The following is a 19,640-nucleotide window of genomic DNA, read 5'->3' on the forward strand; positions in this document are numbered from 1 at the left end:
TAACCCTATTCCCTGAAGAGTGCCCTACTTTTAATAAGGGAAATGGAGGGGAGAGGAGGCAGCCATTGATTTGCTGGTAAATAACCCCCTCCCTTCGCTCTGTTATAAGGAACTGCCTCTCCCTAATGGAATTCTCCAAAACAAACATGCTTATGCAGCTTGCCCTTCAACTGAAATAATGACCTGTTAATGTGGGATCGGACAGCGGTTTGAGGGTTATTTGTACCTGTTTTTAAATCGGTCAGGCTAGTGTCATCCTTGGATCTCATGTAAAGCTTTACTGTGGTATAAATCATGTTGTCTGGTTAGAAATAAGGGAACAGGTGATCTGTTTTTGAATTGAATCCTTGTTTTGTCTTGAAGGTTTGAGCTACGATAACGTGATCTATTGTAGTTAGGCTAGTATCTGTGTTCTTCAGTGGATCCCCCAGTTGGAAAGATGAAGCGGTAGTAGAATCAGTAGGTGAGTAGACAGTCACTGCTGCTGCTGGCAGCCGCCTCTACAGACTTCAGAGCACATCACAGTCTCATCAGAAGACGTCCCGCAGGTTCTAACCCACTTAGGCTTGATGTTCTGCAATAAAAAACTATTAGAAATGGATCCTCCTCTGAGGTTGTGTGTTAAACTCAATAAGCCTCACGGGGCTCAACAGTGAAGCGATTTGACTCATATTTGTCATGGTGTTCCTAAATTTCTCTGTGTGCGCCAACATTTTTCAATTTAGGCACACGCGTGCTCCTTGTGACAAAAGGTCAGCGTATAGCTCTATCTCAGTCGTCTAAAACCATTTGATGAAGTCAGTACCACAGCACGACCCAAGCCTCAAATATACTCCGAGCAAAGGGATATGGGGCTCAGGATCTCTGTATTATTGAACACACTAGAACAGTGGCTTTCAGTCAGTCTAATTGAACACATTGAAAGAACATTGCCTTGTGTCTTCCAGTCATTCAGACTCAGCAGGTTGAAGGTCAGAGGAATCGCATCTGCTTTCCAAGGTGACCTTCACGTGCCATTCTGCTGCCTCTGCTTTGAGGGGCAATGTGTCTTGTCTGGGAACAGAGACTGTATAGAACACCCACCTTCTGGAAGGAGTGACACACTCATTACTCATCTCATGTCATCCTCAGGTCAAGGACCCTGTCTCATACAAATAGGATGCCTCGTTTTTGCATCCTGCTACCCTGAAAAATACAAATAACTCAATTAATTCTAGCCCCCCCAATTTGTTCCCTCTCATTGCAGACAGGGAAGTGAAATGGGTTAGATCTCTGCACTGACCTCATGGCATTGAAATGTTGTGGTAATATAGCTACACACACACTCATTCACTCACTCATTCATTCACTCTCTCTCTAGCCTATTATTTTGTACCACCGTAACCGGTTTAACCACTCGGGGAAAATTAGGTTTCCATCTGTCTTGTAAGATATGGTGCTCTTCAGCTGTCAAGCTTAGGCAGTAGAGAACCTTATCTCAACAGTGCGTGCATTAAGCTACGTCTTTGGCAGGAATCTATATGTGTTTTAACATGTCCATTTCATCCCCTTTTGATTGTGTGTGTGGTTTCTGTGTAATTGTGAAATGTGTTTTAGCCTCTTGGGAGCTGAAATGGTTTCACTTCCATCAAGGGAACACAGAAACAGTAGGAGTTTCTCTTTTGTAGACTGTTCCGTTTTCCTTCGGTTGTTGTTCCCTCTGGCTTTTCACTACTGAGCGCGCTCTCTCTCTCTCTCTCTCTCTCCATATCTCTCTCTCCATATCTCTCTCTCCATATCTCTCTCTCCATATCTCTCTCTCCATATCTCTCTCTCCATATCTCTCTCTCTCTCTCTCTTCCACATCGCTCTCTCTCTCTCTCTTCCACATCGCTCTCTCTCTCTTCCACATCGCTCTCTCTCTCTCTCTCCATATATATCTCTCTCTCCACATCGCTCTCTCTCTCTCTCCACATCGCTCTCTCTCTCTCTCCACATCGCTCTCTCTCTCTCTCCACATCGCTCTCTCTCTCTCTCCACATCGCTCTCTCTCTCTCTCCACATCGCTCTCTCTCTCTCTCCACATCGCTCTCTCTCTCTCTCCACATCGCTCTCTCTCTCTTCCACATCGCTCTCTCTCTCTTCCACATCGCTCTCTCTCTCTCTCTCCATCATATCTCTCTCTCTCCACATCGCTCTCTCTCTCTCTCCACATCGCTCTCTCTCTCTCTCCACATCGCTCTCTCTCTCTCTCCACATCGCTCTCTCTCTCTCTCCACATCGCTCTCTCTCTCTCTCCACATCGCTCTCTCTCTCTCTCCATATATCTCTTTCTTTCTCCAATATCTCTTTCTCCATATCTCTTTCTCTCTCGCTGTCTCTCTCGCTGTCTCTCTCGCTGTCTCTCTCGGTGTCTCTCTCTCTCTCTCGGTGTCTCTCTCTCGGTGTCTCTCTCTCTCTCTCTCTCTCTCTCTCGGTGTGTCTCTCTCTCTCTCTCTCTCGGTGTCTCTCTCTCTCTCGCTGTCTCTCTCTCTCTCGCTGTCTCTCTCTCTCTCGCTGTCTCTCTCTCTTCTCTCTCGCTGTCTCTCTCTCTCTCTTCTCTCTCTCTCTCGCTGTCTCTCTCTCTCTCTCTCTCTCGCTGTCTCTCTCTCTCTCTCTCTCTCTGCTGTCTCTCTCTCAATTCAATTGACTTTATTGACATGGCAAGTTCATTATTACTTACATTGTCAAAGTATACATATGGGAGAAAAAATTAAATAAAATATATATAAAAATAAATGAATGGTGGGACCAACAGCAGTAATAGTGGACATGGGATTACCATTAACTACAACAACAATATTAATCAGAACTACAATACATTAAAGCAATGGTAGTAGACCAGTGTCAATCTCTCTCTCTCTCTGTCTCTCTGTCTCTGTGTGTGTTAGCTCTCTGGTGTCTAACCCTCAGTCCCCATGTCATGTCTTCTCTCTTAGGGGGGAAATCACTTTGACCAGTATGAAGAGGGCCAGTTGGAGCTGGAGCAGGCGTCCCTGGACAAGCCCATAGAATCGGTAAGGCCTCATCCTTCACCCCTGCACCTTTTTGGACAAGCCCAACTTGAAACTGTGTGTGTGTGTGTGTGTGAGAGAGAATGAATGATTGGTCCAGAGAGAGAGGAATAGAGCCTCGCCCCCTTCATTCACCCTGTACTGCCTGTGTGATAGACACGTCCAGTGTTCCCTTGACAACCCATTCTCCCTACCCAATCAGTAGAATCACTGTAGACCCCCTCTGCTTCCTGTGCCATTTCCTGTGTGATAGCTCTTAGCTGGATGAATAGGATTATATTTTCATTATTATTCATTATTATATTTGACTTTAATCGTAGCTCTTAACTCTGAATGTGCGTCTGTCTTTTTTTAGCGCGTTTTTACTCATCCAGCCACTAGTTCACCAGATTGTTAGAGTGGAGTGGATAAGGCACTGTTACCAGTCTATAGTTTAAATACCTTCCAATCACTCTGTTAAAAGGGCAGTGTACAGTAAAATGTCATTTGTGTATGTCCTCTAGGGAAGCGTGAGGTCCCTGAGTTTAGTAGTGGAAGTTTGCTTATCCCTGTTTGCCTCCCTTGCCCTCGGTGATAAATTACACCGTGGCTATTTAGCAATACAGGCCATTTGTACAAACCTCTCTAGCCCCCTCTACAACACATCTCACACACTCACACACACACACACACACACACACACACACACACACACACACACACACACACACACACACACACTCTCCCATAGTTAATTATAGCTTGCTAGCACCCTAGCCACTGAAGCACTATCACGAGATGGACATACTCACAAGGGGTCCTGTCGATAAATAACATCTAATCTAATACTCTTTGGGCTAACAAGGTTAGAAGCGTAGCACACAATCACATGTTCACAACACACACTGGGGGGGAGGGAACGAACAGGCGAATCAGATGTGGTCTGATTGTTCTGCTCTGACCTGATTTGGGAAAGGAAACCGACTCTGTGCCTTATCCACACCCACAGCAAGAGAAGAGAAAAGGTGTAGGTTTAGAGATGGAAGTGTATGTTTAGTCTTTGTGTGTGTGGAGTTTGTACTCTGTGTGTTTGTGTGTATATAGGACAGTTATCTCCGAACATTACAGTATTGTACACAACTTGGGGTGTTCGACATTTCTCTCCTGCAGCGAATTGGCCCCTATTAGCTAAGCAGCAATGACCCGGTTTGTATTTGCACGCTCCGCTTTCCTACTCCCATCTTTTTAGGGTTTCCTTGTAACGCTTCTCTTACTGTCTCTCTATCACTCTTTCTCTGTCTTCACATCGCTCTACGTCTTTCTGCTCTCTCAATCAATCTTCTCTCTGTTCTTTTCATGCATCTATGTTCAAACAATTATTTCTCTCTCTACTACACAGTGATTCGGTGTTCAGTACCCTCTGTCATTCTGTGCTGGCATGGTGCTTGTGCAACTGGGACTGCATTTTTCGCTGACGAGGCACATGGATAATATCGCAGGCAGCTCTTTCCTCTCGCTCCCCCTTCCATCTGTCTCTCTCTCTCTCTGAAGCACCGCGGAGAGCAGGCCTGAACTCCACTCTTGTCTCCACAACGTCTATCCCCTCTCCTCCTCAGGGCATAGTGGATGTCCCCTGACTCCAACTATTGATCTGATTCTGAGCATCTCAAGGCACAGCAGAACAGTATCTTAGCCCAGCTGCATTGAGAGTTCATGCCAAGAGTTCCAGCTGCATTGATAAATAAAGCTTTACTTACAAGTAGGTACGAGAAGGGTTTTTAGGCTTTTGTTTTAAAGTATATACTGCCAGTCTACATGGAAACGGCGCACACACCCACACAGCTATACCGCTAGACGATGAGAGCTAGCCTTAAGCATGAAGCTGTAACAAAGCCAAATGATTCAGCCAGGCACTCTGGTGTAAATAATCCTGTGTCTGTTCTGTTGTGAGGCACATAGACAGCAGCAGTAACAACAGCAGTAACAGCAAGGTCAGTCTGTCCTTCTCCTAGCTCTGCGGTTGTCCTGCTGCTCTGAAAGCGTTACTAAGCCATGCTAAAAATGCTTCCTTAATGAAATGTGAGGGAGAAACTCCTGTCTGGTCCTGACCATTTCTATATAGACCTTCATGTGAAGATATAGATATATATGTGACATAGACCCTGATGGGTTGTCATGGTGGGTGGATTGATCAAACCAAGCTGAGCCATGTAGCACCAACCCACTCACTGGCTCAGGAGCCCACTGTAGGTGGGCGGTAGAGAGGAGTGGAGAGGAGAGCAGGAGAGGTGGCCTGCCTGCCTGGGTAAAGTGGCTCTGTTGCTCCTGCGCTATTGTCTATGGAGGGGCGCTGAGAGCCGGGCTGCAGCACGACAGCTCCTGTCACACGTGGAGAGAGAGAGGACTGTCACTTCAGACACATACGCTCACATAATGCGTATTACACACACACACACACACACACACACACACACACACACCAGACCTTTCATTTCAGTGAAATTGCAGCTGATCAGCTTTGAAATTTCACAGCTCCACTTAAGTTTGTCTGACCCCCCCCCTCCCCCTCGTACTCCAGCAGCAGTGACATGGCTCTGGGGTGACGGGGGCAGTGACAGTCGTCAGCGTGTCTCACGTCAAGGAGCTGGCTGTGTGTGCAGCGCCTCTCTGCGCCCCTCCCCTGCCACTCGTGTGTGTTCTGATCTGTAGGCAGCTAGAGGTCTGTGGTACTTTACTGGGATCTGTTTTCTCTCTCTGTCTTTCCCCTCTGTTCTCTCGCTCTTTCTCTAACATTGTTTTTTTTGCATTGCATGTGTTAACTGGCTATCATTCGGTACTAGCTCTCTTACTCTGTCCTAATCACAACACCTTTTCCCCTCCCCTCCCCATTTCTCCAATGTCCCCTACCCCTGTTCCCTCCTCCAAATCCCTGGCCCTGAAAGAGAGATGCAGTGGGCAGCCTCAGACACACATACACTAGCGTTCACACACACAAGAGCAAACTCTATTTAAAAAAACCACCTGTGCACAAGCTGTTCTGGCCTCAAACTTGAGAGAGAGAAGATTGATTTCACACCGTGCCATTTAACGTGATGTCCTCCGGCCTTTTACCTTTGGCTACTGAGACACTGCACCAAGCCAGGGTCAGCTACATCACAGCACCACTGACAACAATATTCAGAGTCAAACCTCAGTCAGATTAGAAGGAAACGTACATGCCCAGGGATTTATGACAGGTCAAAGGTCATACATCACCCTCTCATGGTGCAGTACGACTGCAGTAACACACTGACCCCAGCCCACCCTCAGTATGTTATCACGGGTGCTAACAGCCATTTGGTGTCTCTGTTCTGGGTCCAGGTGCTGACATCATCAACATGAGGTGGGTCTGACAGACTGTGACGGTGTACCGACTGCTTAAAGGCCATGTTGTTGTTCACATCCATGTATCAACAGAGCTGTAGGTGTCTTTGAAATGATCAACCTTGTATAGGTGTTTTTTCTTTTCACTGCCACCCACGCGCACGACAACATTGCTCGCCCGCCCACACACATACACACTCTCGTGCGCGCACACACACAGAGCCTGGAGGAACACACACAGACTACTGTGCTGTTGCTCAGGCACCAGCTGTATCTTTCCTCTGCTCCATGCCGTGTGAGTGTTACACTCCCACCGCCTCCCAGCCTGGAAGATTACCAAGGGAAAGGTCGTCTGCCGTCAGTCACTCGTCCCCTTTCCAACCCTGACCCGGCCTAGGGCTCCATCTCTATTTAGCAGCCGCTCCAACACTGCAGGAGGCAGACTGACGAGGTCAGTTAGATGTTTTTAAGGTCATTGATGGTCATGGATCCAATGGTCCTGACCAAGTCTGTCCACCGGTTAAGTCACAACTCCTCAAGGTCAACTGAACAGACCCAAGGTTAGGTAACAACTGCTCTCCAATATGGTGGTGCTAAGAGGGCAGGGCAGGGAAGGTGTCTGTTCTATTTGGCCTGAGTCCCTTGAGGCCCATGCAGGGACCGTTGTTTCCATTTAGTCACACCAATCTGAGCCTCAGCAGGGAGGAATGTGAGCGTGCAAGGCAGACAGACAGAGCGCCAAGGACAGCGGAGCTGGAAAAAGAGCTTTACAAGGAAGAGGAGAGGAGAGCTGCCCCCCTGCTCTGTCCAACAGACCAGGCTCCACCAGACTCCTGTAAAAACACACATTCCACAAGGGGACGAGAGCGGGTGACGCCTGACTGCGACCCTCTGTTTTGTACTGTCACATAGTTACTAGTGTCTCTCTCTCTCTCTCTCTCTCTGAAATCTCACAGAGATAATCATATTAAATATGACCCAAGTTTTGGTTGATCTATTTTCGGACATTATTTTCTGGTTAAGTGGATTAGCGTGTTGTCTGTTCTATGGGTTAAGGCCTCAGACAGTGATGGTGCAGTAATCCCCATTTTAAAAACCTCCTGTATAATGCAAGGGGCTTCTGAACCTCCAGTGTGAGGCTCACACACACACACACACACACACACACACACACACACACACACACACACACACACACAATTACACCGTCAGCATCACAAGGTTTGAAGACGCACACACGCCGAGGTTCCTGGTATGGTGCCCCCTGTATACCTCTTCCTTCCTTTACCCCTATCTATTTGGTTTTACCCTCCCTCCACCTCCCCCCCTCCCATGCACTGTGTCAATGACCGCACAATGCACATTACCCTCCCTACCAACACTCTCGTGTGGATTTCTCTTGTTTGGATAACATTTTCTTTTTATTTCTCCTATATTAACAGTAATCGTTAAAGCAGTTAGTTTATTGACATGCCTAGTTACCACATTTCTGTTTTGTGTACAGTGTTTTATACATTTTTTTAGGGCAAAATAAAGACTTTAGCTCTTTTTAATAAGAAAAAGCTAGAGAACAGATTGCAGTTGAAAGACTTAGTGACTGGCCGGTTTCTTACATTGTGTCACGTGTGACTGTTCTTTTGACAGCCCAGTATTTTAAAGCCAGGTTCGTATGGAAATGCCTTCACTCCACTTGCACTGCTGTTGGAACTCGCCGTCGTTGCTTTTCCTCGTCCGTCTGTCTGTTTTCTTCTTCATTTAGTGCGTTCATTCATCTGTTGTTCAGCACACAGCCTGCGCCTCATCTCCGCCCTCACACTCTGCTCAGTCCATTCTGATTGGCTCATCGATCAGTCTCAGCCGTTTTGGACTGAAGTTTCTCCCCCTCACCAGCCCCACCTGGTTTTCCTCATTCTGATTTACAGACGCAGCTAGAGTTATTTTGGGGGAGGGTTACAGACTATTGGCTTACATTTGATTCCCTCCCACCAACCTACATAACCCCTGAAAGGTGCTATTAGATGAACTACTACTCTCCTCAGCCTGTGTTTCTGTGTGGGTTGTTGCAGGCAGCTACAGCACCATCCTACTGCGGTGAAAACTGAAAGCATCCCCAGTATCTCTTTGTCAATGGGAGCAGGGAGGAGCCCACTGCAGCACCATCTGCAGTGCAGAGAGACGAGGCTGCAGAGGATCATGGGAGTTGTAGTCCTCCAGCCCCTCTTTTATTTATAACTGCTCTGACTTGATGTGTCTAGCAACCAGCATGAACATGTTTATATGGTGACACCATGCTAGGTGATGTATAGCCCCAGTTATTAGAAGTACACATGTGATCCCTCTCACCAGCATATGAGGCCCAGTATGAATTCCTCTCTTATCTGTGCTTGGAGCGGAAGATCTGACCGGCACACAGATACAGCTCATATATCCCCCATTCCCAGGCTCTGTTCTACTGGGTCTTCCTGTCTGGAATTAGACGAGGAGAAAAACACAACCAAACAGAGCTAGGAAGTGGTGCAGTTCAACTTTTCCCTGGGGTAAGGTAGGAAAACAAATATTTGTGTATTTTATCAGCAAGGCCCTACAACAAATACTGTATATGAGGGAGATTATCAGTGGCTTTGGAGGGGAGTTGCCATTTCAACAGTATTTTAGGTGTCTCGCTTAAAACAAACCAATTAGGTAATGATATTTTAGTTAACGATAAGCAAGCTGGGAGCGTTTACTTAGTTATACAGATGGGGGGGGGGGGGCACTAGTTTGGGTAGAAATACCACAGGGACTTGATAAAATTGACAAAAATCCATCTCTTGGACAAAAGCAGACGGGCGGAGATGCAGCATGTTCTGTGTGTGACAACCAGTACCCCTTCCACATGCACTAACCCATACTGCCCCACCCCACCACCACTCTTACAGCTCCATCCACTTCCACGGCCCTCTGTCTGTCAAGACAATCTACTATGACCCTGTCCAACCATCACCTCTGTGCTTGAGCCCATCTCAGACTAACACCATTGGTCCGTTGGCCTTCTGTTGACCCTGCCCTTCTGTATATGCATCATCATATACAGTCCAGTACTAACACCGTCTCTTTTTGTTCAACTCTTCAACAAAAAGCTGCATGCTGTTTTACTGTTTGGTTTCAATCCCTCCCACTTGGTTTTCTGTTTGAAATTTAACATCTACTCTCTTTGTGATTATAAATATACTTTTTGGGTTGGTTTGTATGTTTTTGGTAGATTTCAGCACCCTGGTGAATGGTAGTAGAAAAGCTTGGAATAGTTATAATCACAACTGAAACGCAACCTCTTATTTTTTATTTTTACAAATCTCATTGTTTCTGTTTTCTTTGTGCTTGATGATGTACTGTAGTTTGTAGTGGTGCGAAAGTCTTGCATTTCACTTTTGTTTTACTGCCGTCCCATAGCGTTATAACAGTCTCAGTCACGCACCTGATGTCTTCCTCTCTCCTACACAGTCATACACACTCTCAACCCTGGGCCTTGTAATGGTAACCCAAGGCCCTCTTAGCTCTCTCTCTCTCTCTCTCTCTCTCTCTCTCTCTTTCCCCCTCTCTCGCTGTATTTCTCTCGTGACAGCTGCATAGTTTTCGTGGCGCTCCCCTGTGTCTTGGTTATGGAATCACAACAGGCTTGAGAGTTTCTGGTCCTCTTTCTGTTAACGCAAGATTTCCATACCTTGTTTTGTTCCATTTGTCTGTGTACGATAGATCTCGCTCTATAGCGGTTCATATATGTATAAGCGTGTGATACATATATTACCGTCTCCTTTCTCCTCTTCCTCCTTCCCCTCGTACCTCCCAGTCAGCTGATATTCTCTGTGTTACAGCAACGAGTAGAACATGGGACGCTTCATCCCCAGTTTGTAAGCTTTAGAGGTTTTAATCAGTTCCTGTAAGGGTAGGCTCCTTCTCTACCCCTCAGTGTGGCCATAAGGATGTTAGTACAGAGATTACACGCTCCTTCCCTCCCTCTTCACCTCCCTCTTCACCTCCCCCTGTGCTGGAAGTCACTGGTGTCACATGGTGTAGGAGGTGGTGATGATTTGGTAGTAGTCCTGTATGTGTTTGTGACCCGTGCCCATTATTGGAATGTTTTTGGTCTTTTTCTCCTCTGTTCTGTCTGCCAGGATAACATTGGGCACCGGCTGCTTCAGAAACATGGCTGGAAGCTGGGGCAAGGACTGGGCAAAACCATGCAGGGTAAGAAGACATTCTCGCCCCTTCTCTCTCTCTCTCTCTCTCTTTCCATACTCCTTTCTCAAATGTGTGCTAATACCTCTCAATACTCCTCTCGGTACTCCTCCTCTTTGCCAAACCTTTCTCCAGGTTTTATTTTGTACTTGTTTTGTTTCTTTTCTACTGTTTCCTTTCTATTTTCTGTGCTTTTTCTGATCTCTGTCTTCCTCCTCTGGTAGATGGAAAGGATCAGAGTATTTAGTGCATGACCCCGGTACAGTTGTCCCTGTCGGTCTTGCACTGGTCTTAGCCAGAACTAGGTGTAGAAAGGATAGTGTGATGCACCCTGGGACAGGACGGGAGGAAAGAGGAGGAGGGTGGTGGTAGTGTTTGTTCTTTGCGCCACTGCTGTTCCCTTCCCATGATGCATTTAGCCTAGAGCAGATTTGACTAAAGTGGGCCTGAGTTAAAAAACATTTTTTAAGGGGTTGTAGAATGCATGCCCACCCCACACACACTCGCACTGATGCTCATTGCTCACAAGCTCCCTTGAGACACACTGCCCTCAGCCAATGGGAGCTGCTGTTCATTCTCCTCCAATAAAGACATATTCTGATGGTGGAATGCCTGTGTGTACCCAGCTTGGTTCCACTGTGAAGTGTGTAGCAGACAGAGTCCAGGTCTGCTTCTCAGATGTTCCACTGATCAAGAGTCAAGTTAGTTTCACACTGTGTGTGTTTGCCTTTGAACACCTGTGTCATGTTTGGAATTTCAACTCAATTTGTAGAATGTCTGGGCTTCATAGCTGTGGTGATTAGTGCAGTGATACTAGCCGCTGAAGGGTTGGATATGTGCTCGTAGAAGATTGTGGAGTTACTGTAACTGATGTGGTCTGTATCTAGCTATGTATAGTCTAATATAATCGCCTATGTCATGCCTTCGTGTTCTACCCTCCCCAGTCTTTAGTCAAAGTAATTCAGTCAATATGTTGGTTAGATTTAAAAACTGTTAATCTCACTTCCTCCATTTCCGTTATCGATCTCTCCCTGTTAACTGGCACTTTATTTAAATGAATTTAAAGCTAATCTGGTTGAAGGATTAATGGGTTACTTTAAGGGGTACACTGGTTATTTGTTATTTCAGGGTTTCCATGGTAATTAACTATTAACTTCTTATTGGAATTAATTGTATTGATGCATTTTGTGTGCATTGATTGACCACAGCTCATGTCTGATGGTGTTTTTAATTGGCTGGCAAGGGTTTGAGCATAAAAGCCTCTGAGTTTACTAGTGAAAGACAAGACAGAGTGTCTGTCTCTGCAGTTCCTCCTCCCTTAGGCCTGTAATGTCCTGGTGAACTTTCATTAGACAGCCCAAACACATGCTTACATGTTGTCTGCCTGCACTTCTGTGCTAGTACAAGCTTTCATGTCTGTGTCTGTGTGTAGGACTGTCTTGGTCTGAAAACAGCCTTCAGAACCTCACGCAGCAGCACTCGGTGCAGGATGCAGAGCTGTTGGCTGTGGTTCATGCTGTTTTTCCTCTATAGGCAGGGATTGGCTGGCCCGGCATTGACTGGAGCTGTGCAGGATGAGGGGGGGGGGGGCTCTTTAGTTCAGCTCAGCTCACAGCCTCATTTGCTTGGTCCTGGTGGTGCAGCGCCCTGGCTTCTCTCCACTCAACTCCTGCCTGCTATGCTACATTCTCTTCCCTCGCTCACTCACTCTCTGCCCCTCCCCTCTCTCTCTCGCTCTCTCTCATACTCGCACCCGTCCTCTTTCTCTCCCTCTCACCGTCTCACTTCTCCCCGGCTCTCCCTCTCCTTCCCCTCTGCTCTCTCTATAGAGGGTGATGAATAGCAAGTCTCTACGCTGGCCTTTTTTACAAGGAGCACGTGTGCGCCTAAATTGTGAAATGTAGGCGCACGCAAATACATTTTGGCGCACAATGCAACATATTTTAGGTTATAAAGCTAGACTCTTACATTTTTCTAGGTGCACTGGTGCTAGAAAAAGGTCGCACAACAAAATATTTCGGTGCCTATGCGAGTAAAATGGTCGCACTGTAGAGCCCTGTGTAGTGTTGTTTTCCTTCAGCTTTGAATGATGTCATAGTTGGCAGGCTGGTTGGTCCGTGTAGTCTATTGAGAATTGGTTTAGAGTGAGTGTGTCTACTTTATGGGGCCGAGTCCAGGGGCCTTAACCTCTTCACCCAACCCCTTTCACTCTCATTTGTTTCCGCCCAGAGCTAGCTACACAACCCGGACCCGTCTTTCACCCAGCCTTTTCTCATCCCTCCATCGTTCCTCTCTCTAGCCCTGTTCCCTTAGTCACACCAGCCTTTCCCTACCCACCCAGCAGGAAGCATCTGGGCTGCATTACAACATGCTAATGGGAAACATCCCAGTCTGCTCGTTCTCTAACACACTGTCTTGTTTTCAACCGGGACACAGTGCCTGGATGCCTTCTCCCTCTCAAAACCGTACACTACTGGGGACTTGTCCTCTTGTTCAGTCTGACACCCTGAGCAGGTGATTGTAACAATGTGTCGAATGCTACAGCTTAACGTCTTACTGTGGATAAATAGGCCCGCGTTAGAGAACCTTGTTTTTATACTTGCTTTTAGAGGAGGATGCTTATGCAAATGTAGACTACCAGCCTCCCTGCAGTAGTAGCCTCCGGTGCAACATAAGGATCTGCACTGAGTTAAGACCTGGGTCAGTCAGGTCAGCTGGCTATTTGTTTTAAGGGAGGCGAGTAGTGTACGTAGCACAGGGTACACTGCATTCTTTTAGTGTCTGCTTTTCTGTCTGTAGTGTTTAGCCATGGCTCATCTAGCTGGGGATCTGTCCCACCCTCCCATTTGGCAGCATTGTGCTAAACACAACAGTCACACAGAGGAATGCCACACACACACACAGCAGCCACGGCAAATGTAATACCAACAACGCTCTCCTATGCTAAGGAGCTTTTTGAAGACGTTGCTACACTTGTGTTAACGACTCGTCATCTCTGGCCTTGAAGAGAACACAGCCGTTGCGTGGCGTCTTGCTTGCTGAGGGTCTCGACGCTGTCCCATGAGGAATGGTGGATTGAAATGTTGCCTGTTTTAAAGGTGAGGCTCATGCCAGGGACTGGTTGTAAGGAGGTTGGCAGGGGTTCCTGGTATTTCTGCTCTCCTCTCCTCTCCTCTGTTCATGGACATGTAGGGCTTTCAGTCCACTTCTCTGTCACCAGTTACCAGCCAGAGGCCCTACGGTCCAGGACACTGCCTCCTACAGGGCACATTGGGAACTACCTGTCTGAGTGTGTGAAAGCACTGCGGTGACCCATGACTCTGATGCGTTGATAACAGGATTGAGACAGGCAGACAGTACAGGGTGTTTTGTTTTTAAATATGCATTTTAAAACCGGACCTGCTGTCTGGTTGTCAGTAATCTAGCGAATAAAGGGGGTTGTATTTGTGTGTTTGATGTGAAAATCTGTGAATGTTTACGGTTTATGTACTAAGCGGCATGTAGCCTTTTGGTTAAGAACGTTCGTTTCGGTTTCTGGTTCGAATCCCTGAGCCGACAATCTGTGCCCTTGAGCAAGCAGTTAACCCTAATTGCTCTGGATGAGAGCGTCTGCTAAATGACTCAAATGTAAAATGTTTAAGTTGGTTGAGTGTAGCTCTTGTGTTGCTGTTCGCATGGTGTCAGTACAGTGTTATGTAAGCAGTGGCCCTGTGGGTAGATGAGTCTGTCTGTGGCGCTAGCCTGCCTGCATGTCCAATTGTTGTGGATATTAATGGTCCTGTGTCTGAACCCAACAACTGTGGACAAATATGGTCATCTACTTTACTCCGGAGTGGACTTATAACACAATCACCGTATCACGCCAACACATCACTATAGAATGAATCTGTGGGATCATATTCTAATGATAATAATACAGGATTATACTCGTTCTCTCCCCTCCTGTCAGAACAGAAGCTTGTTTGACTTGATAGCAGTGCTTTGAGTTTTCACTGTATTGACTCTGTTCTTATTTCTTCTTTTGTTCTTTTTGCCCCTTTTTTAGGTAAGGTTTGTTGGATTCCCTCTGTATGTCTGTGTGTGTTTCTCCCACTCTACAATTGACCTCAATGTAACACCGCCCTTTACAACGTAGGCTAATACTGGCCTCTCTCAGCTTCCTCCTCTTGGCTTTATAAACCACTAAACTATTATTTCACTTTTCACAATCTGCTCACAAGTACCTACAGTGCTTTGATTCCAAGTACGAAAAACCCAACCAAAATCAAATTAAAATCAAGGTAGATCCTAGTAACCAAAGATTGCATCACATCCTGTAGAATCACCAACTCCAAGTCTCTTTAGATTTGATTTTTTCCCTTTTGAGTGTCTGTGGCTGCCATGGTTGGGGGTTCTGATTGGCTGTGACTACGGCTCAGTCTTTTGAATGGCTTGCAGAGTAGCCCCCCCCCCCATCTGCCTGTATCTACCTTCAAACCTGTATAGTGAGTGTGTACTGTATGTATGCGTGCGGTTGTCATGTGGGACTGAGACGTGTGTATTTGTGTGTGTCAGTCACTGACGGGGGCCCTAGGGAAAACTTACAGGGAAAACCTCACTCCCCCCTCCTGCACCTAAAAGGTGTCTGCCCCTCCCTCCCATGTCTACCAACGTCACACACACCCATCATCCCTCTCCTTTTGGCCTTCCCCCCCCTGCACAGCATGCCTGTCCCAGAGGTTCAACCCTGCCTGCCTGGACTGTGTCAGTCATCTGGGGATTTAAGCAGTGCTCTGTATAGGCAACCTGCTACACTCAAAGGACCCTTCATATGCTCCATGGAGAACTTCAAATTCAACTCTAAATAGTCATTTGACTGTTATTTTCCTGTTGTTGCACACTTACGGTGCTAGACCAAGTCTCCTAAGCACTGCTCAAAGCCCTGTGGCCCCCTTTTTCAGGTACCTCTCTGTCTATGTTCACCGTCCTGGGGTAAGCATGTCCCAAACTGAGCTTGCTGACAGTGAGGGGATTTGGGGGAATCTAGGCTAACCAGGCTGACAAGACAAACATCTGTCTGTGAGGCTGACAGAGGGGAGAATGGTGGCTGTGTGTCGAGTGGTGTTCTGTTGTCAGCTGATTGGTTGCATGCTCGTATCAAATGAGGCATGGTCATTCCTCTTTACTGTACCAGATGCGATAGATATTTTAACACACGACAATTAAAGCATGATCTGTAGGACAGCCGGACAGGGAGCTTCACCCTGTTCTCCTGTTCCAAGTGGATCTGTCCTCAGATTCAGCTGTTTAAACAATCATCCCCTACCCTGAAGAACAGAGTCCAACTCAACTCCCCCAGAGCTCTTATCTGATGGGGATGTTATTGAAGCCAGCTGCTGGCTCTAGCTGTCATTCTTTGGGGTAGGGTGAAGGAAGAGTGAGGGGTCTTGGGAGTTACTTACCACAGATTTGGGGCGTACAGGAGAGAGGAACAGGGGGTCCAGGCACCCATGGGATATTGGGGTAGTAAGAGCCAGGACTGGGGACTGGGATGGTGGGTGAGAGAGTGTGGTGGTGAGAGGAGATCCCTGTAAGCATCCAGAGGGCCAAGAGTGAAGAAAGGAGAGGGCTTTAATTCCCATCCCCCCCCCAACTCCCATCCCCACCTCATCCACCCTTCTCTATGTGCCTCGAATCTTCCTGCTTAACCAATTGGTGTTTCTTTTTTACAGCGATTTGATCCTGCCCATGTTGTGCTGATGGTAAACTTAGTGGTAAATGTTATTTTTCCCCCGATTGAATTGTTTTTCTTTTGTTATTTTTTCCCTCCCATTTCTTTCATTTGTTGTTTTCCCGTCATCAGAGCACCAATGCTACATAGGCTTTCAATTCTCTCTCAGTATTAGTACTCATTCTGCTGCGTGTATATTATCATATATATACATCTACATTACTCTTACAAACATTCTCATTTTGTTTGTTTTCAGTTTTTATTTTTTTTTTACATTTTTTACCTTGTGATTCACACTGTGATTTAGATGCACACTTTTTTTTGTCCGGTCCCTTTGTTGTCCACTGGAATGGGTAATGCTGAAGGTATTGTCACTGTGTTTTTAAAGATGGTTATAGTTGGGGACATCTCCTGTAATTGTAAAAAATCGTATTTCATGATGATTAGGTGCCTGGATTGTGACTCCTACCCCGTGTTCTCAGTGAACTGGTCAATTGGTGGAGAGCTTTACTGCAGTGGCCTGTCTGTCTGTCTGTCCGTGGGCTGGTCTCAAGCAGTCCCCCTTGTGGTTGGACTGCTCAATATCCACTCTAATAGTCTAGGTCCATCAAACTCAACTCTGGACCTCGAAGCTAGTTCCACTGTGTTCTTTTAGTTGTTCCCCTCTAATTAGGGACTGATTTAGACCTGGGTGCAATTACTTATCAGGTACAACAGAGAACCAGCAGGCTCCGGATCGCCTAGTGTGAAAGGCGCTGCATTGTTATTTGGACATCTGCATTGACCGTGCAACATTTATGGTGATACGGCCTCTGCGCAAGTCAGGACATCCGTACTTGTTATGCTTCGGGGAGCAGCGCAGAGCTGTTGTCAAGGAAGTGAGTTTGTTTTTATACAGGACCTCCCACCTACTGTCAATCAATCATGTCTATTCGGAGCCTTCAACCTTATTACAAAATAATGAGGGGCACACGGCGATGCGGTACGGAGCTCAATTTGGCAATTGCGTCACACCCTCCACCCTGCCTTAATGTGTCCAACCGGCAGACAGACACTGTAGTGGGGTTTGGAGTCCAGACAGGCCCTTATTTGATCCACATGCGGCTATAATTTAAGAATTAGGATTATACCATTGGGCTGTGACCATAACAATGATACAAGAACAATTCAGAGAACAGACAGATGTTAACAGAGAGGATTCAAATTATATTTGTTGGGTTTTTTTGCCCCATGGGCTAGGAATTAATTAGTCTCACATCTGTATTCTGACACTAATGAATACATTAGGTATGTAAGCATATGCTGCTGCCCTATTATGCCAATGCTGATTATCACGCTGGCTTCCATTGCAATAGAACAGCCCTACATTATTAATTATCACATGATTTAAGATGCAAACCAAACATGCTCTTTTAGTTTCAGAATGAGAGACTACAGTCTATCCTCCTCACTAGTGAAGTAGGGGGGAATGTGGATTAGAATGAAGCAATAAGGTACAAGGGGGTGTGGTATATGGTCAAGATACCACGGCTAAGGGCTGTTCTTAGTTACGACGCAACACAGCGTTCTCAGATACAGCTGTTGGCTGTGGTATATTGGCCATATATCACAAACCCCCGAGGTGCCTCATTGCTATTATAAACTGGTTACCAATGTAATTAGAGCAGTAAAAATAATTTGTTTGTCATACCCGTGGTATAAGGTCTGATAACCACAGCTTTCAGCCAATCAGCATTCAGGGCTCGAAACCACCCAGTTTAATATGGCTAATAGGTTGTGCTACGTGGTAATAATAGTCATTATTTGTATCCGATTGTGTATTTGTTAATTCCTAGCCCTATTAACTACGGACAAGCATCTTTAAAATGTTCATAATCACTCTTGCCCAAGGGTATAAACTGAGTCTAAAATCGATCAAGAGGATAATAACGTAATCTTGAGTAAGGAGAGAAAAAAATATAAACTGAAACCAAACTGAAGTGCTGATTGGACTCTTATCTGATTTACTGTGTACCTGGCTGCCAACCAACAGCCACTGCTGCAGCAGACTAGTCCAAATTCTGTTTTGTGCCTTTTTTGTTTTGAGAACCCCTGTCTGTCCAACCCCACCCCATACCCTATTTTCTCAGGTAAGTATCCCCTCCCCTGCAATGTCACCATGGCGATTCCTGGCCTGTGACGTCACTCCGCTGTAGTTGAGTGCTTGTCCTTTATTTTCTCTCTCTCTCTCTCTCTCTCTCTCTGCTTCGTTTGGCTGATTATGAGTGGATTAAGCAATTACGTGTCAAATCTCCAACATAGTTTTGATCTTTTTCTGTTTCATTCTGTTTTCTGGTTGTTTTTGTTTGGTTCATTTATTTTTCTGAAGTTAATTTCCTTCTGATCTAGCTCTTTTCACAGCTTACGTAACATGGCTTAAGTAGAAAGAGGGGGAGAGCCTGTTAGGCCAGGGCCATGATGAGAGCCTGGGGTAGAGGGGGAGCAGAGGCTGGGTCTCCTATGGGACAGTACAGGGTGTTGTGGAGGGTAGGTCAGTCACTGGGCAGTTCAGAGCCGGGTGATGGGGAGGCTGTACTATGTTGTCGCAGTGGTGTTCTGCTCAGTAATCTGTAGCAGCTGCGTCAGCCAGCCCCTCCGGCAGTATTGTCCTTGGTAAACTTGGCGTTCTTGTTGAACAGGACTGCAGTACTGGAGGAGGGAGGGGAGAGAGAGGCTACGCTCAGCAGTTTGAGACTGGAGGGAGACACAGAGATACTGCGACAGATACAGGCTTAAACCCTGTCCTTGCCACTGTGTTTTTCTCCAGTATACTTTATCCCTCCGTTTCCTTGTCCTCTCCCCCTCCCTTATCCAAATGGACGTCTCTGAACTGCTCATGTGGCCTCTGCTGGTGACCTCTCAGAACTAGGATCTTTCTAGAAAAGAGAACCCAGCTGAGAAGTAGTCAGGGTACTTAAGCTGTGCTGTGCCTGGTGGCTATGGTAAGCTGTGAGAATGGCTGGTGTTTGGTTCACTGTAGCTTTTCTGGTCTCTTTGCACTTCAAGGCAATATTCTCTAACCCCAGCACTCTGTGCTCTAAAAGCAGGCTGTCCCCGAGCTGTCCCCCCGTCCCAGTGTCAGAGCCTCACCTCCCCCTCTCTCTGTCTCTCTCCCCCCAGGACGCACCGACCCTGTGCCCATCATCCTCAAATATGATGTCATGGGGATGGGACGCATGGAGATGGAGGTAAGACACTGTCAGTGGCTCGCAAAATATCCATATTCTACATTTTGTATCCTACGACATGCGCTGTGTAAAATGGGTCTGTGTATTTGTGAGTGCTGTTTTAGTTTGTTCATA

General features: G+C 46.5%; 1 protein-coding gene across 13 annotated transcripts in view; it reads left to right on the forward strand.

Annotated features, from left to right (window-relative positions):
- Window positions 1–19,640, forward strand: part of LOC106607325 (G patch domain-containing protein 8) — a 38,922-nt gene that overhangs the window by 10,630 nt on the left and 8,652 nt on the right. The window contains exons 1-6 of one of the 13 annotated variants that reach the window (XM_045720559.1): window positions 2,958–3,035; window positions 4,182–4,217; window positions 8,019–8,037; window positions 10,526–10,598; window positions 16,301–16,342; window positions 19,459–19,526. In XM_045720559.1, the coding sequence (XP_045576515.1) occupies window positions 19,500–19,526 (27 nt within the window). In that variant the 5' untranslated portion in view covers window positions 2,958–3,035; window positions 4,182–4,217; window positions 8,019–8,037; ... (1 more) ...; window positions 16,301–16,342; window positions 19,459–19,499. The other 12 variants (XM_045720560.1, XM_014204180.2, XM_014204177.2 and 9 more) reach the window with 12 other exon arrangements.

This window comes from Salmo salar, chromosome ssa06, assembly GCF_905237065.1.
Source record: "Salmo salar chromosome ssa06, Ssal_v3.1, whole genome shotgun sequence".
Taxonomy (NCBI): Eukaryota; Metazoa; Chordata; class Actinopteri; order Salmoniformes; family Salmonidae; genus Salmo; species Salmo salar.